Source organism: Molossus molossus, unplaced genomic scaffold (genome assembly GCF_014108415.1).
Source record: "Molossus molossus isolate mMolMol1 unplaced genomic scaffold, mMolMol1.p scaffold_m16_p_6, whole genome shotgun sequence".
NCBI lineage: Eukaryota > Metazoa > Chordata > Mammalia > Chiroptera > Molossidae > Molossus > Molossus molossus.
The window spans coordinates 115,575,361-115,597,152 of NW_023425399.1; the positions used below are offsets into that span (position 1 = coordinate 115,575,361).

Here is a 21,792-nt window from a genome sequence, read left to right on the forward strand (position 1 = left end):
TATATTTCTAATTGATTAAATAATTAAATGAGTGATTATAATTAAACTTCATTCTTCACAGCCCATCTACCCTATCTTTTTTGCTATATTGAAATAATGATGTCAAGAAATAAACGTGACCTCAAGATAGGAGAGTGCCAATAGGAAAAATATTTAAATTCAGATTTATTTTATAAGTAATAATAACAAACACCTTAACATGCCATTGCGAAATTAGATTAAACATAATTTGGTTAAAACTCTCTTGAGTAAAACATGTCCTGTTAGGTTACACCACCTGGTCATGCTCTTGAGCAAGGGGGAGGAGTCTGTGACTGCGGAAGTGCTTCTGCGTCTTAGTCACTGCTGTGCCTGGGCTCAGGCAGTTACCACTTGGGGACACCAGGCCAGTCTCTGTTGTGATGCAGCAGGACGTCTGGGAACAAAGCAGGCTGGCTCGGACAGAGCCCTCCGAGACGTGTTGCATTGAAATTTCCAAATGAGTCAAGTACGTGAAGATGGATACAAATGATTCATTTCATTTTTTGGAAAACTAGTGTGTATTTCACCGACTCTCTCCAAGGTTAGCATTTGTTCTCGCTGGCCCTGCCTGGGGAGCCTTCTGGGATAAGCTGCCTGGCCAGCGGACACTCACTGCCTAAAGACGCTGCAGTAGAGAGAGAGATTGCATTGATGGCGTGCAGGGCGAAATGTTAGCTTGCGTAAAAACGCTTTAAAAATGAGCATTTACACACTTTTAACAAACACTGAGTCTGCCAGATCTGTCTGTAATTGTCGCGGACGCTCCAGGCCAGAGTCACCGCTGAAGATGAGTAAGAGCAGTTCTGTGCCATTTCTTTAGCCAGCCCGAGACTTTCCTTTTGTAAGCCATGAAGCTGGAGAAACACAAACAGCATTGAACTGCTTGGTACTGAGTAATGGAGGTTCTGTTGTTACTCGGGATCTTCAGTGTGTTCAAGGAAACCATTTAATTCACATTATTAAGTAGCAAGTTATTAAAGAAGACCCTGATAGAATCAGGTAAAACCAATTCAGTGTCCTTCAGCTGATAGAAAATTCAGTATGTTTTATTTAAGCAGAATCATATATACTGTATATTAACTATTCCAAGCAATCTTTACTCAGCTCAGGAAGGCCAGATGTATGGGAATTGTAAAAAATCAGGATATGCATAAAAACTGTTCAAGTGCATGAAGCAGCCCCATCTGGAAGACATCTACCAGAAATGAAGTTGTACAAAACCATTCCATTGATAATAAAGCTAATTTTTATGGGTCTGACAAGTATGTAATTATGTTCAGTGGTGCTTTTCAGATTTTATCACAGTCAATAAACCGCAGTGGTAATTTCATTCCCATTTGACATATTTACATGGAAACATTTGATTGGAGGAATTAGTAACCCTGAAAGCCTTGATAGATATGTTTTAATGATCTGTGACCTCGCAGTCCCTCATCTGTTTATTGTTGCAACAGGCGAGAAGTCATTCCTGTGCGACCTCTGTGGCTTCGCGGGTGGGACCCGGCACGCCCTCACCAAACACCGCCGCCAGCACACAGGTGAGTCCTCGTGTTTGTCTGCTCAGTTTCCGCAAAGCCGTGACCTCGAGTGTCTACTGAAAATTCTGTTTGAATAGCGTGAGATTTCAATCATCCATTTTTATGTTGTTAAAAACTAGGCCTCCTACAAGTTTTATGGATCAGGTGTCTCTGTAGATTCATGGTAAATAGGAGGGAAAAGAGTTTGCCTTCCAAGGCACAGCTACAGCAGGCCCTTCACTGTGGGCCAGACTCTGCTTTGGACCTTGAGGGTGGACCCCGCTCCCCTCCTCTGTCAGTCTGCCCATCACCCCCGCCCTTACCTGCAGCCTCCTAACGACCCCACCCTCTAGCCTGCAGTCCCTGTGCAAGTCTAACGCGCACCTGTGGTTTGAGCTCGTCGCTCTCTCAGTCATGTCTGCTGATAAGAATGGACAGCAGTGACAACACACCCGTGGGCGCGGGTGGACACTGGTTCTGTTCTCCGCGATGTGCATTCTGGGAGATTTCAGAGCAGCATGAAATGGCGCCTTTGTCGGGAGCACCTGGGGGTGAGACGCAAACGCCCGTGAGAGTTGCTGACCTGCGTTCTGCTCCGAGGGCCCTGCAGGCAGTCATCTCGCCGACCCTGCCTCGTGCGCCGGGGAGCACTGCTGGGCTCTGGCCCTTCCAGATCCCAGCAGGCCGCTTCTTCCTCGCAGTGACCGCGTGGTGACACGAGTGGGGACTAGATGCTGGACTTCTCTTAACTAACGTGCCAGGGGCGTGGCTGAGTGGGCAGGACACTAGAGTGGCATGAGATTAAGATACCCGAAATGTGTTACTTGCACGTTGCGATTCTTGATCTGCTGCATCTCGCAGTCAGCTGCAAGTGGCCGAGATGCCCGGCGGGCATCTGCGAGGCGGAGAACCGGCCTGGCCTCTCCCGGATCCTGAGTGTCTGGGCTCCGGCTTCCCTGGGCTCCAGCCGCAGCTGAGCCCGAGAACTCTGCAGCCCGCAGAACGCTGGGGACACGGCTGCACTGTGCAGGCATGAACACTGACGCCGCGTTCACAGTAGCAGCCTGCGGTCGCACGTCTCTAACCCAGCGCCCTGGAGGTTCAGGGTGTGGTGAGAGAGAGCCCTGTGGGCGGGTGCCGCCTTGCTGCTGTCTGGGAGAAGCTGGAAGTACCGTGCGTTCCTGTGGGGTTTTATCCTCATGTTTCCAGTTGATCGGTGCCGGGTGTTACCACTCCAACTCCGCTGTTGTCACCTGTCACGGCCTGGGTAGCCCCGGGGACCAGGAGACTCTCCTGTGTGCCGCCTTTGCCTGCATGGGGCACTCCCTCTTCCCCACAGCGGGGATGGTGATGCTGTGGTCACAGGTGTTTACAGGTGATCGAGCAGCACAACACTATTCTGTCAGCTCCAGAGGCTCGTCATTGCTTTGCTGTGGACTTGGGACCGTGTAGAGCAGTCTGTCCCAGGCAGAGACATCTGTCTTTCCGGCATTCGTCTGCCACCGCGGCTGAAATCAGACATGATTCTTAACACCTAAGTCAGTTCTGAAGACTTTGTTTCAACCCAAGTGCTCAGTACAACTCAGGCCCTTAGCTTTACCCTGGATTATGAAATGTACGCAATGCGCAACTTGTTCTTTTCAAGGCCAGAATTGTGCGGCGCATTTGAAACCTGTTTTCTGCCGCGTTCCTCTTTGACACGGCTCACCTCTTCCACGGACTGCCCACAGCAATCACTCCGCTCGGAAAGGATACGTATCAGATGTGTTCCAAATGGCCAAACAGTGCTCCTGCACCCGACTGCCTGGGGGCTGATGCCAAACTCCTTCTATTCCCAGACTGACTTCCAGCCCATCAGAGTCCCTCCACCCGCATGGGAGCGACCCCTCTCCAGTGGTTGGCGTTCTGGCCAGCATCATCCCCAGCAGCCACTGGAGGGAGGGAGGCCAAGTGCCAGCTCTGGGGGGCCCGCCCCCTGCACAGGCCTCTGCCCCTCCCCCCCAATTCTTTCCTTGACTCTGTCAGGAAACGAAGGTGCAGAGTATTCTTCCCTGGCTGTTTGGGCCAGAATTATTGCACGTAAAGAAAAATAGGAAGACCATCACGTCATATTAAGGCAACAGAGGAGGAGAGGAAATGTCACTCTTGTTCTGCTTTTTGAATAGGTAGTGCTTACCGAGCTAGTCCTCCTCCTGGCTTCAGAGGTGCTGCAGGGCTGGTCCCAGCCAGCAGATCAACCCCCCAGTCCCGCAGAGACCTCCTAGCAGGTGTGTGCGCTCTTCCTAAGCGCCTGTCTCGTTGCCACGTTAGCCACTATCAGCACACTGAAATTCTGTTGGTAAGATGTGCTTCAAATTTTATAATCTTGAAGTCGAGTTTCTTATTTTTTGACTAAGAAACTAACAAACAAGAAAGTACTTCTGTATTTCTGAAGTGTATTTCCTGAAGAAATGATCATTTCTGGCTTAAAAAAAATACCAATTAACACGTTAAGACAGTAGTGTTGAACCTGCCAAGAAGGTAACGGGTCCTGGGTTGACTTGTGCAGACTCGAGCGCACTGCAGTCTGACAGTCTGCAAGGCTGCCGTGCTGTGGGGGACACGCCGAGGCTGCTGTGCTGTGGGGGACACGCCGAGGCTGCCGTGCTGAGGGGGACACGCCGAGCTGCTTCGGAGTGGCCGCCGGCAGACTTGTGCCACCCACTCCACAACGTTGCGCTTTTCTCTGTCCGCCTGTGCGTGGTTCACATTTTCTTACTGTTACACAATTTCATCTAGAGTAAAATATGAAATAACAATTTATAGTTTATTGCAGCGATTTTCAACCGGTGTGTAGCAAGTATTTTTAAAACATGCAGAACCTGACTGTTCGGTCAGGGGCACTGACCTCTTTTCCCTGAGGTCGTCCAATGAAAGGGCACCAGCCCCACAACAGTAGCTGTCCAGTGTGAATGACTCGAAATTATACCTACTGTTTGTCAGATTGGCCAAAAATATATTTATTGGTACACCCAGAATTTTAGTGATCAGTGTGTGTGCCATGAGATGGCAGGGGTGAAAATCGCTGTTTTACAGTAGCATTATGCCAGTTTACGACGAACTGCAGACTAACAGAGTTGTAGAGGCTGAAAGTGCATTATTCTTTAAAAGGTTGTTTTCAAATTTAACTTGTAGGACATAAAAAGACCACAAAACCTAAATGAGATGAACTACATGTGTGTCTTTAAGTGGTTATGTGAGACCTCCAACCAGGAGAGAGTGCTTGGAGGACCTAGATGGCCTCCGTCCAGGCCGCTGCCCCTGGCAGGCATCGTCACTCACGCTCACCGTGGTCTGTCAGACGTGGACAGACGGGAAGCTGGCCACCACGGCGACTGGTTGACAATGAGCCATGATGCCAACCGTTTTTATAATTTAGGTTAAATAGAGGAAGGAAACATCAGAATATAGTTGTGAATTTGCTTGACTAAAAATTCTTCATATGGGGCAGTGGGACAGGAAGACATGAACCAAAGAACTTAAATGCATTTATATGTAACCAATAGACACGGACAACAATTCTGTGCAGGGGAGTGGGAGGGGGTCAGTGGGGGAAAAAGGAGAAACATCTGTAACAAAAATTAATTTTAAAAATGTGAGAAAATTTCTTTATATTGTTTGACCACTTAGAGATCCATTATTTTAAAAGTTGAACTCTTATTATATAGCTACCGTAATCCGGATAGTATCGTGTCTGCACCCCAATAGATACATGGAACAAAACAGACTGTGTGTATATTTGCTTCCTACCAGTGCACAATATGTAGAGATAAATCGAACAACAGGTGTGCAAAACCTCTTCATTGGCAGTCCCAAAACCCTGCGCAGAGAAATTGAAGACGACCTGGATGGACTGATACCACCTTGTTCATGGACGGGCAGGCTCGATATTGAGACTTCATTCCCTTCCACATTGGTCACTTCACATCTCCTCCAACTTTTCTTTTCAAAACAAATTGAGAAGCTGATTTTAAAATTCATATGGAAGTGCAGTGGTCTGAAATAATGGAAAGTTTGAGAAAGGTGAATAAACCTGAGCACTCGTTAGCATCAAGGTAGACAGATAAAGGACCGGGACGGAGCTTACGGAGCAGACCCGCACCTACATGGTCAGTGATTCTTGACCGAAGAGCAGAGGCAGGCTAGTCCTTAGTCTGTAGGGTGTGAGCAGCTGGCTGGCTGTTTGTGTGCAGTAACATGAACTCTGATCCATACATCACACCGTATGTGAAATTGACTCAGAATGATCATACTCCAAGTGTAAAACTTAAAACTGTATAAATTCCAGATGAAGATTTAGGAGAAAAATCTTTGTGACCATAGTATAAAAGACTTCTTAGATACTACATCAGAAGGCTGATTCATGAATGAACAAAATCGTAACTTGAAAAATCATACATTGAGAAATTGAAACTTTATAAATGAATAACTTCTCTTCCAAAGACCCTGAAGAGAATAAAAGACAAACCACATACATGGCAAAAATATGCGCAAGTCCCAAATCTTAGAAAAGATTTGTATTTGTAATATGTAAAGAACTCTCAAATAGCCAGTTTGAAAGGGTGGGAGCAAGCAGGCACCTCGCTGAAGAAGGTGAACGCCGGGTGAGCACACGCGTGACAAGACCTTCGGCATCAGGGGACACTCTCAGCGCCGACCACACCGCGTGTCCGTGGTGCCGCGGCACAGGCAGCTCAGACTCACCTGGGAGGGAGGTGAGCTGGCCACACCACTTCCAAACGCAGTGGGCAGTGTTTCACAACATGAACGTACGTGCTCTGTGACCTGGCCGTCTCACTCCTGGTCACTTCCCCAGGGGAGAAGGGACACCTGCTGGACGGGGCTTGCTCATGAGATTCTCAGTGGCTTCGTTTGTCATTGTCCAGAGTGAGAGGTACTGGATGTCCTTGGGAGGATGAACGGATGGACACGCGTGGTCCAGTCACGTGACGCAGCACTGCCCGCGCAGCAGTGGACACGAAGGAAATGCTCGCTGGAGCAGCATGAGCGTGTCACGTGACACTGAGAGAGGCCAGGCCCAGAGCGCCACACCACGTGTTCGTTCCACAGCTTTGGTGAACTGCCGGGCCTGTGGCGACAGCACGCAGAGGCGTGCACCCCAGGGACACGGCATAGAGGCTGCGTTCGTGGTCTGGGCTCGGGTGGTCCTTATGCTGCCCCGACTGGTCGGTGGGACAGATGTGTCAGGTGGGTGAGACACGGTGACGTGCTCTGACCCAGATGAGTGCCTCGCCGGCGCGGCTGTTCATGTGAGATGCTCTGACGTGGGTCCCAAACACGCTTCGTGAGGTTGACGGACAGTCTGGTCCGAGAACAGAGGAGGAGGTTTCAGATGTCTTACGTGCGAGGTTTATGTCTCCGGCCCAGCACGTCTGTGCCCGGTTCACAGAGCCTGCGCTCTTCCCGTTAGCCTTGCCCAGGGACACACAGGGAAGGTCCCCGCGCTCTCAGATGAAGGCGCCACCTGCCCGCCATGACACGGAGTTTAGGTGTATGTCAGTTGCTGCAGCTGCGTTGTCCATAGCAACCTCAGGGCCTGGGCCACCAGCTGAGAACAAAGGGTTGGTCCTGTTGGCCCTGGGAGCCCACTTGATAGGAATGTTGGTGGTGGTATTTATTTTAAGGACAAATGGCTAAAAGTCAGAAACCCCTTTCAATGCCAAGATTTCACTGTGCTTTGCTTACGGTCTTTTTTTTTTTCCTCACAAGATTAAATCAAACATTTCTTGGTGGAATCTGCTCAAAATATCTTGATGTTAACTAACTATGGGAAACTATAAATGATGTCACGTGAGCCCTGGGAGGCCCGCTGCTGTTGTCTGTCCGAGACGCCGTGGTCAGAAACGGCACTGCCTTCACGTGACGAGGAGCAGTCACTGGGCCCTGCTGGTGCCGGACACACGCTTTCTGTTCTTCCTGTTACTGTTATTAAGACATTTTAATGTTGACACTATGCGAATGTCCCCTATCCCCTCCCCCCTTGCCCACCTCCCCTGCCTTGTCCTTCCCCACACGATTGTCTGTGTTCATGGGGGTGTGCAGTATGTTCCGTAGCTAATTCATCCCTTCACCTTCCTTGTCCATCACCCCCACCTCGCAGCCCTCAGGCACTGACCAGTCTGCCCACGTGTCCACTGGTTCCAGGGCTTCCGGTTCTGCCCTGTCAGCTTACGTTGTTTAATCCTCGCAGTTTTCCTGCGTGTTTGGTGGTATGACACGGTCTTGCTCCGGGGGTTAACAGGTAGGGGGTGAACTATGGCAAAACCTGGATTACAGTTAAAGTCCATCCGGCTGCTTCTGCCTACTGCCCTAGCTACAGTGGCAGATAAGACGCCATCCGATGAGATAGATGTGCACATCCAGGTAGTGTCACTGCAGTTATGGGTCAGGCCACAGGAGTAGGTCTGGAGAATGTAGGGCAGATTAATTTCTAAACATTCTGACTTTCAGGATCAACGTAGTTTTATTGCTAGCTGAATTGATATAGAGTAATTTTATTTATTTATTTTTTTATTAGTTAATTTTTGTTACAGATGTTTCTCCTTTTCCCCCCACTGATTCCCCCTCTCCCTCCCTCCCTGCCCTTTCCCCAGTTTGTTGACCATGTCCACTGTTCATGCATACATGCATATAAGTTCTGTGGTTTATCTCTTCCCCACCACCCCCCTATTTAGGGGATTGTCAGTCTGTATCCCATTTCCGCATCTCTGGGACTACTCCCTTCCTCAGACTGTTATGTTCATTATATTCCACAAATAAGTGAGATCATATGAAACATGTCTTTCTCTGTTTGGCTTGTTTCACTTAGGATGATACTTTCCAGGTCCCTCCATGTAGTCTCAAAGGATAAGAGATCTTTCTTTCTTACAGCTGCATAGTACTCCATTGTGCATATGTACCACAGCTTTTTGATCCATTCGTCTACTGATGGACACTTGGACTGTTTCCAAATCTTAGCTATTGTAAATAGTGCTGCTACAAACATGGGGGTACATATATTCTTCCTGATTGGTGTTTCAGGCTTCTTAGGGTATATTCCTAGAAGCGGGATCACTGGGTCAAATGGAAGTTCAATTTTTAATTTTTTGAGGTAACACCATATTGTTTTCCATAGCGGCTGCACCAGTCTGAATTCCCACCAGCAGTGTACTAGAGTCCCCTTTTTCTCCACACCCTCGCCAACACTTGTTGTTTGATGATTTGTTGATGGCGGCCATTCTGACAGGTGTGAGGTGATACCTCATTGTTGTTTTAATTTGCATCTCTCTGATGATTAGTGATGTTGAGCATTTCTTCATGTGTCTCTTGGCCATTTGTATGTCCTGTTTGGAGAGGTGTCTATTCAGTTCCTCTGCCCATTTTTTAATTGGGTTCTTTGTCTTCCTTTTGTGGAGTTGTATGAGCACTCTATATGTATTGGAAATTAACCCCTTATCTGATATATCATTGGCAATTATGCTCTCCCATACAGTGGGTAGCCTTTCCGTTTTGATGATTGTATCTTTCGCTGTGCAGAAGCTTTTGAGTTTGATGTAGTCCCATGTGTTCATTTTCTCCTTAGGTGATGTGTCAGTAAAAATTCTGCTGCTTATGATGTCTGAAATTTTGTTGCCTACAGTCTCTTCTAGGATTTTTATGGATTCATGAGTTACATTTAAGTCTTTTATCCATTTTGAGTTTATTCTCGTGTAGGGTGTAAGTTGATGGTCTAGTTTCATTTTTCTGCAAGTAGCTGTCCAATTTTCCTAGCATCATTTATTAAAGAGGCTGTCCTTACTCCACTGTATGCTCTTGCCACCTTTGTCAAATATTAATTGAGCATATTGCCTTGGGTCCATTTCTGGGTTCTCTGTTCTGTTCCACTGGTCTATATGCCTGTTCTTGTCCCAGTACCAGGCTGTTTTGATTACAGTGGCTTTGTAGTATAACCTGAAATCTGGTATTGTGATCCCTCCAACTTTGTTCTTCCTTTTCAAGATTGCTGTGGCTATTCGAGGCCTTTTTTGGTTCCATATGAACTTTTGAAATAATTGTTCTAATTCTGTGAAGTATGCCGTTGGTATTTTGATGGGGATTGCGTTGAATCTATAGATTGCTTTGGGTAATATGGACATTTTAATGATGTTAATTCTCCCAATCTATGAACAGGGTATGTGCTTCCACTTTTTTATATCTTCCTCTGATATAGAGTAATTTTAAATCAAAATATTTTATCCTTCATTTTCTACGTCAGTCTATATATGTACAACACTATTATAAAACCAGTAGAAATAAGAAGTGTCAAGTAGAATTATTGAGCATCTAATAGTCATTATCTTTGGAGGATACATTCCAAGACCCCCAGCAGATGTCTGAAGCTGCGGACACACTGTTTTCCTGTGCACACACCAGTGGCCAAGCTTAGTTATGAGTGCAGTGCAGTGGAGGTTGGCAGTGATCAGACAGCCGTCACAACAGCACCATGTAAACGTGGTGTGCACATGGTCTCTCCCTCAGCACGCCTGACCGAGCTGTGCTGGCCCTTCTTGTGGGGCTGTGAGGTGGCACATGCCCGCCTCAGTGGTGGGGTGAGGAGCTGGCGCGCGGCTGCGACCGAGCGTTAGGCTACCGTTGACCTTCTGACCCTGCATCGGGAGGAAGGTCATCTTTGGGAGATTGTGGGTCATGGGGCCGTGACCAAGTCTACAGTCGGATGCCAGGAGCAGACGAGGTCGATGGTTGGGGAAATTTAGTACTTTCAGACCACAGTTGGCCAAGGGTACTTGAAACCTGAAGGTGACGTAGCGGCTGAGGGGAGACTGTGCGTGGATCAGCCGGTGTTGACTCGGACGTCCAAGGCCCAGGTTCTGCTGAGAGGGGCAGAGCCCGTGCTGTGCCTTCTGGCGAGAGGTGGCCTCTCGCTCACTGCTGTGCGGTCCCCGTGCAGTGAGGGCCACCCTGTCGTTTTTAATGTCCTGGTAACCACATGGAGAAGAGGAAGACGCAACAGGTGAGAGGAGCCTTCAGTTAATTTCACCCAATACTCCAAATTCCGGCGTCTTGTTTCACCATGGTCTAGTGTGGCATTCTCGTCAGTACTTGGTGACGTGTGGCTCCAGGAGTGTGGGTGGGTGTGTAAGGACACTGCCAGCACTTTGCCACTCAAGCCGGAGTTTCCCTCCAGCCCACGACCCGTGTCTGCAGTTGGTGGATCACCTTCAAGGTGTGGGTCCACATTCCCAAGCTGCCCCGGGCAGGCTCGCAGTTCTTTCGCTGGGTGAATCCCGTGTCCGGGTCTAGATTTACCTCGGCGAGGGTGGAGGTTCAATACAGGTTTCAGGTGCTCACCAGTGCCGCTGGTGGAACAGCAACTGCAGGCTCGAGGGTTTCTTTGAGGGTGCGTGGGGAGGGCAGGTGCGTGGGGAGGGCAGGTGCGTGGGGAGGGCAGGTGCGTGGAGGAGGGCAGGTGCGTGGGGAGGGCAGGTGCGCGGGGAGGGCAGGTGCGTGGGGAGGGCAGGTGCGTGGGGAGGGCAGGTGCGTGGAGGAGGGCAGGTGCGCGGGGAGGGCAGGTGCGTGGGGAGGGCAGGTGCGTGGAGGAGGGCAGGTGCGCGGGGAGGGCAGGTGCGCGGGGAGGGCAGGTGCGTGGAGGAGGGCAGGTGCGCGGGGAGGGCAGGTGCGCGGAGGAGGGCAGGTGCGCGGGGGAGGGCAGGTGCGCGGGGGAGGGCAGGTGCGCGGGGGAGGGCAGGTGCGCGGGGAGGGCAGGTGCGCGGGGAGGGCAGGTGCGTGGAGGAGGGCAGGTGCGCGTGGAGGGCAGGTGCGCGGGGAGGGCAGGTGCCTGGGGAGGGCAGGTGCGCGGGGAGGGCAGGTGCCTGGGGAGGGCAGGTGCGCGGGGAGGGCAGGTGCGCGGGGAGGGCAGGTGCGCGGGGAGGGCAGGTGCGTGGAGGAGGGCAGGTGCGTGGAGGAGGGCAGGTGCGCGGGGAGGGCAGGTGCGCGGAGGAGGGCAGGTGCGCGGGGGAGGGCAGGTGCGCGGGGGAGGGCAGGTGCGCGGGGGAGGGCAGGTGCGCGGGGAGGGCAGGTGCGCGGGGAGGGCAGGTGCGTGGAGGAGGGCAGGTGCGCGTGGAGGGCAGGTGCGCGTGGAGGGCAGGTGCGCGGGGAGGGCAGGTGCCTGGGGAGGGCAGGTGCGCGGGGAGGGCAGGTGCCTGGGGAGGGCAGGTGCGCGGGGAGGGCAGGTGCGCGGGGAGGGCAGGTGCTCAGGGCCAGCCCTGCGCCCGGTGAAGCTGCGGCAGCGAGGGGAGCATGTGTGCAGATCTGTGATGTCTGCCCCGGGAGCCGGCCTGAAGTGCTGGTGAAGGCTGCTGTCATTGTTCCTCTGACCCCTGGGCCTTTTGTTCTGCTTAGTGACCTGTGACTTCCTTGACTTCTAAGTGTTTCCCTTGCTGTCAGTGTATAGCTTTATTTTATTATTTTCTTCAATTTAACTTTAAGGTTTTAGTAAGCTTTCTACTATATACTACATTGAGATTTTCATGGTGGCTCTAAGGTAACATGGTTTGTCACATGCTTCAAATTCAGTGCTAGGCCAAAGCTGTCCAGCTTCCTGTGTGTGTGAGGTGCATGCGAACGTGGAGTGTGCACCAGTCTTCTCTTCAGCACAGAAATAAAGGTCTTTCTGACTGAGAGCAAACATTCCAGTGTCCCAAATATGTGTAGTCCATTGAACCATACTATTAAAATGTCATGGAAATAAGTTTCTTTTTAATTGTCAGTAACAGGTTTAGCCCTTTGTATCCAATGTTTTGATTATTCATGTACAACACTTCTTGATGTTTTACAGGAGAAAAGCCTTTCAAATGTGACGAGTGTAACTTCGCCTCCACCACCCAGTCCCACCTGACTCGGCACAAGCGGGTGCACACGGGAGAGAAGCCCTACCGGTGCCCCTGGTGTGACTACAGGTGCGGCTCATCGGGCAGGCCGAGCACAGGGGTCGCTGAGCGGGCTGAGCCTTGCAGAGCAGAGCCGGTCGGCGTGAACTAGCTCAGTGGGAGGTGCTCCCTCACTAGTTTGGGGATTTAGCTCACCACCAGCTTTCAGTGACTGTTTTCAAAATTATAAAATTATTTTTCATTTCTTATAAACTTTACATTTAGGTTTTATAACCCTTTGGTACACTTGAATTCAAGTGATGTTATTTCTTTGCCAAAGCGAGGACCCATTTCAGTTCGTCCGTCATTCACCACGAAGGGTGTCTTATTTGGTGGGAGTGATGCGCCGGGCAGTGCCAACGGCGTTAGGGACCTTCTACCCATCGGGGTGCGGCATCAGAGGTGACCCACAGTGGTCATAGATGATTCTAGTGCAGATGCCAGAGCAGTGTAGGGGGACACCTTCTGCCACAGGGAAGTCTGCCAGAGGCGCGGGCACCTCAGCCAGATTAAAGACGGGTCCGCTCAGGCTTTGCTTGTCCTGCGAGCATTCAGGAGGTGTTGGCAGAGGGGCATTTTCGTGCCAGGGTGTGTTGGAGGTCATGTGTGCTTCTGAGGCTAAGCGACCCCTGCCCGATGCAGAGGTTTGGTCGGTGGCAGCAAAGCAGAGATGCCGAGAAGTAGGACATTCACATGGTGATGAGTCCTCCTCGGTGACAAGGTGTGTGGGTGGAGAGGGCAGAGGGACATTGAGACGGGCTGTGACGGTGCACCTGGAGCCTGTGAGTGAGGCCGGCGCTCACGAGGTGTCTGTGAGACACCGCAGGTGTGCAGGCAGCCTGGCGACACCTGTCCTGGGAGCCTGAGCCTGAGGGCGGGGGGTGGGGGGCGGGGGAGCGGGAGAGGGAGAGCCTTCTCCTTCGCAGGGACACTCTCCTGGTGCCCCTTCCCGGTCGGAGCTCGTTCTTCCCGCAGCCAACGCCTTTGCCGGCTGCTGGGATCCGTACCTTCCACGAGCCTCTCTGAAGAGCGGTTTCCCTCCGTCTCTGGGTGTAGCCCGTGCATTCAGTAAATATATTGCCATAATCTCTATTATTATCCTCATTATTGCATTACGTTGTATTTTAAAGGTCATCTAATAGTACAGAGATATTACAGATATATTTCATTCATTAATTATTCATTCTTTATACATTTTATGAGTTCTGCCTTTGCTTAACACTAGATTGGTGTTTCTTAGAAATTTGGTAAAATGGTGATCCGATTAGAGGTAGTCACAGACATTCTCAGGTGCTCGTAACATGAGTTCTTTAAAAAGGAAACATTATTGAAGGCTCTGTTTTGTCATTAAAGAGGTGATACCATGTAGTTGCCTTATAAAACACAAAAAAGAAATTAGAAAGTTATAAAAATTTCCCTTAATTATCACTTTTAGCTGTTAGGATTATATCTTTTTAGTCTGTACTCTATGCATAAGGTTTTTGTTGTTCGGGGCTTTTCTGTTTCTTTCATTATAGATTTTACATTTCACATTTAAATTGTAACTATCTGTCTGTTTCATTTACCTTGTATAACTGTGGTTTTCAAGGTATTATTTTTAAATAGCAGAACTACTATTTCAAACAAGATCATGAATAGACCCCACAGAGAAAACAGGGCTAAGTGGTCTCTACTACTTACAAGTGGAATCCATAGCTAAAATCTGAACTATTTACTAGGACATTAAAAAGTATCAGATAAAACTATTTTTACAAGCAGAGATGTTCCAGATGGGAAGTTGTTAACAACAGTGGCTGTTGGCGGCCAGTCCTGCGCAGTTCTGGGGGTGGGTCTGCAGGAGGTGCAGCCCTCGGAGGGGCCGCCTCCTCATTGTAAAGAGCAGTGATGAGGTGCTGTCCCGTAGGGTCTCTGTCACGTTAGATGAGGGACCGCGAGCTCTGAGCCAGAGCCTGGCTGGTCCAGCGCAGCTCATCTCTGGTTTCTACGGGAGGTGGTGACAGGCTGTGCCCTGCCGTACCGTCTCCGGACCCTGTTCCAGGAGGCAAAGCCGGACTTCCCAAGCCCCAAAGTTCTGGCGCGTTAACGTTTATCTATAATACGTGCCACAGTGGATTTTTTCAGTTTTTGAAATGTTGAAGCTTTAACAAATCCAAAGTCAATTGTTGGATAATTACTGAAATACCTTAGAGTTCTAAAATGCCTAGTTTGAAAACTGCTCTTCTGCAATCTAATTTAAAATACTGGCATATATTCACTTTATTAAATTTTTAGACATTTTAAGGCATTTTTAAGTTTTTACTTGAAAAATGCTTGTACCTAACTAGATTTTTGTGCATATTCATGATTTTAAAAAAAGAAATTGCTAAAAGTATGATTTAAGGCTTTTAGAAGTATTACTGCAAAGATTGGGATTCAAATTTTGTTTTGCAGATGAGGACTTAATTTCAGCAGACGCTTACGTCTGTGTGTGCAGAGGGGCTCAGAGCCTTCCAGGGTTCCTTTCTGAACCTGCTGTTCCTTCGCCCAGGCTGAGGTTGCCATCCTTGTCCCTGCTCAGCTGATCTCCCGGGAATAGCACTCCAGGGTGCACAGCGGGGGGGCGGGGGGCTTCTGTGCCAGGCCTCGGGGGCACTGCAATGCAGTGGAGCTGGTGCTGCCCCTGCCCACGGATTAGCACGTTAGATCCAGGGGTATTACCAGTATCCTTACAGTCCTTGAGAAAGGACGATTCTATACTTAAAACTTTTAAATAAGTTGATTGTGATTGAAAGAGAATAGTTTGAACATTCTCTGTTCATATGAGTTTTATCATTCTGTGTATACATATGGTTAGGTTTGCTTTCACTAGTGAAGAAAAGAGAAGTTAACTGACCAGGAGTACAGAAACTTGCAGATAATGAACACTTCTGAAGTTAGGGACTATGAATGAAACATGGGACTTACAAACGAAACCTTTGTTTCCTTGTTAATGAACAAATATTTTAACAGGAGCAGATAGTTAAGTTCAAAATTATTGTTTTGGTTGCATAGCAAGCAAACTGCTCACCATACCTACCTCACTCAACAGAGAAAACCTCTTTTAAAGGATAAACTGAATCTGAGTATGCATGTTTTCTATAGAATGAAAATATCTACAGATGATCACATATGTACTGAGACGATTAGGTTATATCTGTGTTTTTGGTAACTTTCCATAATATTTTATTGCTTATAATATTTAATTAATTTTTTTAGCATTTAGGTTTTTGTTTCATATAGAAACATTAAAATCATTCCTATAGAGTATTCCTATCTTTGCCACTCTTAACACTTATTTTCAGGTAAGTAACCATCATTAGAAATTGCCATATTATTTAAATTTCATTTGAAAATATATTTTTCATTTTATAAATTGAACATTAGTGGAGAAATACTAGTAGTAATAATTATTCATGAAAAATGTGAATATAGATTTGTTTACAAAAGAGTTTTATAATTGGTCTTTTGAACCGGGGGCTATTTTTCAAGTTTGCATTATTAATTTAGGCGATGACATTTCATTCTATTTAGATGTAAACATGTGCCCCTTTTCTAAGCTTTCACTGCCTAAAATATTCAAAAGTCTAATCCATTACAAATCAGTATATTTCATCATTACTCCAAAATTTTTTCACCATTAATTAGTGTTCATTATAATTTCAAAGCATAAATTGAGATTCGTAGCAACTGTCCTATATTATTTATGCAGCAAATTTTTTAGATTTGTTTCTATGTTAAAATGGAAACAATCTAACATATTCCATATTTTTATCTCCCTTTGTTATGTATTGTCACCTCTATATTAATGAGAAGTAGGAAAGCCTTTAATATGTTGTAGTAAGTACCCTCTCTAATAGTGTAAATCTGTTTCCCCATAGAATTTATTAATATCAGACTGCACACTATTTCACCGAGGGCACTGGCTCTCACATAATTGTAGGTGGCCCTGATGGGACTTTCTTCTACGTGAATCATCTCATTGGCTTCCGTTTTTGATTTAGGATTTATGGGGGAAATACAATAAATGCATAGTAAACAGTAAATGACTGAGAAATCATGAAAAGCAACACAAAATACGCAGTATTAAAAATAGTAAGGATAATCCTGTGTTGCACTTTAATTGTCATTTTATAAATTAGAGAGCACTAGAATTTCAGCCACGTCGGGCTGCGCGGCCCTTGCTGCACCCCCGTGCTTGCTGGTGGAAGCAGCTCCGCGCCTCGCCCTGTGCCCGCCGCTGCTCCTCGGCCGCACGGCCGCCTCTGGCTGCCGGCGCCCGTCTGCGCTGACTCCTGCTGCTCTCCTCGTCGCCACTATTTGCATTCTCTTTCTAATTACTTGGAATTATAACCCCGAATAGAAATATATTACAGAGCTAAGGAATAAACTGTATTATTCCTGCCTCATATTCGAGATTTACTCCATTGTTTTGCTAAACTTGTAGGAAATGCCCTTTGGTGTGTCTCCTGCTTGTTGGTTTCCTTGGATCTCGACCAGGATACACCATAGAGTCATTGATCCTGTAGGTGTTGATCTCTCAAAGAATATCCTTTTTTTTGAGGTTGAATGTAACCTTTAACCCAGGTGTGGTATCCAACTAGAAATGTGCTCTTTGTGATACTTTCTAACTTCTAAATATTTTGTTTGCATTTTTAATAATTGAGCTCACAGGTGTTTACACAGGTGAGTGCCATGGGTGGAATTAGCTGTTCATCACAACTGCTTGACATACGTGTATGTGTCCTAGACTTCTTTTTGCCAAATGATACTTTTAATTTAATTGAATTCTAGCTTAACAGTGCATTTTGGAGGTAGTTTTAATAGGTAATGCCAGAAAACAGTACTTGGAAAAATTGTTTATTCCCCCTTAAAAGTTTGTATTACTTTCTCAAACACATATTTCTGTAAAGTGTCTCAGTCATGAAAATGTTGTAGGTCTTAGATAATATTGTGCATTTTTGTGTAATTTGCCATGTGAACATTTTATGTGTCTGGTGCTTAAGCAACTGGAAGCCCCCGCCTTTTCAGAGGTGGTGGCAGCGAGGACGGGTCTCCCAGCGTGTCGTCAGCACCCTAAGTTAAGCCTCCACAGGGGAGGCTTTCTGCTTTGGGGTGATCTGTTAAGGGTTTCAGTTTTCCTTTGGCCTCCTGTGCAGGCAGGTTCCCAGGTTGACCCAGGGGACTCAGTGGATAGAAAAACTTGCATGTGCCCTGAGTCATGACATGGAATAAAATATGTGTTTGTCTGGGGAGCAGAGCATCCTGGATACCAAGATGGAGAGGTGAAATCATGCGTACCCCGCAAACAGCACCGTTTCTTCTCCGGAGAGTCGGCAGCATTTCTGTCCTTCGCGGTTTTGAAGTTCTGGGCAAGAACGACACACAGTAGCGAGAGGAAGGTGTCTGGTCTTCACGTTAGCGTGCCTGGGAGGAGACACTGCTCAGGGAGGCTCCCAGCATGTGTGGAGGGGACACTCTGGGTCTGGGCTGCTTTTACCTGAAGCAGCTGCTTCTGGGAAGTCTAGGTGGGGTATTTGGAGAGTATCCCTAACACAATGACATAATTGTATCCTCAGGTTTGCTGTAACGAACTATGAAAATTTAGCTGTGTGTGTAAATGTATTCTTTTCTCCCCTAATGTTTCCATCTGTTTCAGCAAAAACTGAATCCTTTCTGAACACATATGTCGTCCTTTTCTCTGACCATTTCTTTAGTGAATTTTATTTTTAATCTCAGTTCTAATTGTGGTTTATATTTTCTATAATGTATGTGTCTAGTGAGATTTTCATACGTAGCGGCTCTGCCCGTACCTGTCTTTTGTGTCCTGTGACACCCGAGCACGTCGGCTTTTTAAACCTTTGGTTCGAGCCTGACCGTCCTGGTCCAGACACAGCCCAGTGTGCGTCGGGCTTCCGGTCGCTCTGGGTGGCGGTCAGTTAGCAGAGGTGCAGACCTGAAAACACAGATTCCATAGCATCAAAAACTGCAAATTGGTTCAGATTATTTTTAAAAGGAAAAATATCTAAGATAATTCTTTTTGTTTATCAGTGCAAGTAAGTTGTTTTGTTGGTTGATGGAGCTGAACTAAGCCTGGGGATCACAGATTAATTAGAAGAACCATTCGAACACAAAGTGACCACACACTCCCTGTGCTATCTCTTAAAGTAGAATCAGATAAACATGTTTATTTAACCTGCTCTCATTGAATCCCAAATCCAGTCATTATAAAAGGACCAAAGCTATCTTTGGGGATGGTCTTTCTACAAGGAATTACTATGGACAGTCCCTTGGGTGGTAGTTAGATATATCTGTATATATTATGTTAGAAAGAAAGGCCTTAGAGATGGAAAAAATAGAAAATATTTTTGGGGCAATTGTCTCTTGCATAATAAGTTATTCCTCAGACACTAGAGCTATTATCACACAACAAAACACTTTCCGATGTAACTGTCTATACCTCCTGGCATGGGAGCTCCTGCCACGTGGCTTGTTAGGGAAACTCTGCCCTTGCCAGGAGGGTGGAGTGGGTCCCACCAGCTGAGCTCTCGGTGGGAGATCAGAACAAAACAGCTTTGACGTAAATAAAAGGGTGTGGCCCATTGTCATTAATTCACTGAGAATGCAAGGTACTAGCTGTTTCATTTTATTTTCAGATCATTTGTTTCAGCATATTCTGAAGTATCCTCTCCATGCCTATAAAACTTGTGGAAGAAAGAGAAAGGAGAAACTGGACATTCACCATGTGCTGACCAGCAGTGTGGGTGGGCACAGGGAGTGGGGCATGTCTGGGCCAGCGCCTCATCCCCACCCGAGCAGCCCTAGCTGGGGCAGCTTTGATTAAGGTTCCTTTGCCCTAAGACTGTCTAAACAAAGACCACATCGTTCGTGAATCACGTCTTCATTTTCTCCATTAAGAGACTAGCACCGACTCTTTGCTGGCTCTCCTAGTCATGAGAAGTGCTGTGTGTGAGCACCTCCTGCAGCCACACACCCGATTCCCTTCTGTGAGTGTGCGCACCTCCTGCAGCCAGGAGCACTCCCAAATCCCTTCTGTGAGTGTGCGCACCTCCTGCAGCCACACACCCGATTCCCTTCTGTGAGTGTGCGCACCTCCTGCAGCCAGGAGCACTCCCGAATCCCTTCTGTGAGTGTGCGCACCTCCTGCAGCCAGGAGCACTCCCGAATCCCTTCTGTGAGTGTGCGCACCTCCTGCAGCCAGGAGCACTCCCAAATCCCTTCTGTGAGTGTGCGCACCTCCTGCAGCCAGGAGCACTCCCGAATCCCTTCTGTGAGTGTGCGCACCTCCTGCAGCCAGGAGCACTCCCGAATCCCTTCTGTGAGTGTGCGCACCTCCTGCAGCCAGGAGCACTCCCGAATCCCTTCTGTGAGTGTGCGCACCTCCTGCAGCCAGGAGCACTCCCGAATCCCTTCTGTGAGTGTGCGCACCTCCTGCAGCCAGGAGCACTCCCGAATCCCTTCTGTGAGTGTGCGCACCTCCTGCAGCCAGGAGCACTCTCGAATTCTTGCTTTCTGGGGACATTCTGTCACGTGTTCCTTGCTGCAGAGCAGTAAGTGCCATGTAGTGGAGATGGACCAGCCCCTGTTAGCCGGTAACATAACACGCAACCTGATGATTCTCCTACGGGGAATCCTAACCTGATGGTCCCCTCCTCTTTCCTGTGAAACCGGCATTCCATCCCCTGACTGTTTGGCTCCGATCTTGCTGAGCCCTGGTCCCTGCCCTGCTGTCTGCGTCACCTCTGCCTCTGACACCTCGCTGCACGTTCTGAATGCGTGTTGATGCCTTTACTCTCCTCGTTCCCCTCAGTGTGTTTGTCTCTTCATCACAAATTCATCATCAATGACAACTTTTAACACATAAGAAATATCATAAAGCAAATCAGAAATTTTCCTTTGAGAGAAAATGGGGTGAATTTGTAGTGTTTGTGCTTAAATAAGTCAGTCTCTTGGACTGAATCATTTGTCGCAAAAGCGGTTGGTACTTAGATCTGAGAGATTTGTTCTAAAAACTTGACATGGCTTTAATTTTGGTTAAAAGTGAGATTCGTTTGCACTCCCCAGTTTTCCTGTCAGTTAATTTTAAGACATTGTCCCCTCAGCACCCCGGAGTCTGGGGCCGGGGGCTGCTGGTGAAGGGCTAGCCCCTGCTGGGTGGTTGGAGGGTCAGTGGAGAATTTTCAGCAGGAAACTGAGGATTCTCAGTTGCTTTGCAAAGCTCACTGGTGGAGACGCAGAGAAACACTGTGGGAAGGGGAGGTAACTTCAGGACCACTCACAGGGACAGGCACAGGGACAGGGACAGGCAGGAGGGAAGAGCACCCACCCTGAGCTCACCCACAGCCTGGCTGAGAGGCTAGTTCACGCACGTGCTCTAGGAGGTGGGGTGGATGGACGTGGTGGCCAATGAGGGGGTTAGGGCAGGGGACAGAAAGGCGTATGCCGTCCTTCAGCAGCGTGGCTGGGGCAGTGGCAAGCCCCACACTGCCAGTAGGGGGGCCCTCGCTCTGGGAGGAGGAAAGTGGGGACGCGTGTACTTAGAGACCAGATCACCTTCGTTGTGTCCAAACTCTGGAAATGCCCATGGCTGTCCAGATGGAAGCGTGTCAGGTGTGATCAGTACTCATCCGCGTTGAACTCGACAGCATCGATGTGATTGGTATTTCGCTTGGAAGATGTGGACAGAGGAAAAGCAAGGGCCAGACAGCACCTGCAGGAGAGACAGAGGCAGCCCCCAAGGCAGCAGGGGCCTGTGGGCAGCAGCTGGGACCGCTCAGCGCGTCAGGGTGCAGCGACAGGAGGAAGTGCGGCCCACCTCTCGCACCGAGAGGGCGCGGCTCTCTGGGGAAGACCAGTGAGGGGACGGGACAGGGCAGCAGCCAGGAGGGGGTGGGGACGCGTGTTGACTGGCCTTGCAGAGCTTGGTCTGGAGGCTGCTCTGTGAAACCCTGGGGAGGCGGCGGTGTGGCGAGAGCCCCTCGAGGGAGGACGCGTGCTGCCCATGGAGCTACGTGCACGCCGGCTGTCTGCCGCGTGAGGGAGCCAGCACTGTGCCCGTGCGGGGCGGGGGGGAGCGTGGGGCACGAGGGTGTTTTTGAGTAACCCTCCGTGGCTTGTTGGGTGTGTGGGGCACCAGAGCCGCATGTTGCCCCCCATGAGGCCTCCCTCTGGGACAGGAGCTGGGACCTCAGCTCCGTGAGATCCTTTGTCCAGCCCCTAGGCCAGTGCTCCTGTGCTGGCGGGGATCGCAAGCG

General features: G+C 48.7%; 1 protein-coding gene across 1 annotated transcript in view; it reads left to right on the forward strand.

Annotated features, from left to right (window-relative positions):
• The window catches only part of ZNF407 (zinc finger protein 407), a 373,411-nt gene that overhangs the window by 237,508 nt on the left and 114,111 nt on the right, over positions 1-21,792 (forward strand). Inside the window, exons 6-7 of the mRNA XM_036246080.1 lie at positions 1,476-1,559; positions 12,412-12,532. Of these exons, the coding sequence (XP_036101973.1) occupies positions 1,476-1,559; positions 12,412-12,532 (205 nt within the window). The remainder of the gene's footprint in view (positions 1-1,475; positions 1,560-12,411; positions 12,533-21,792) is intronic.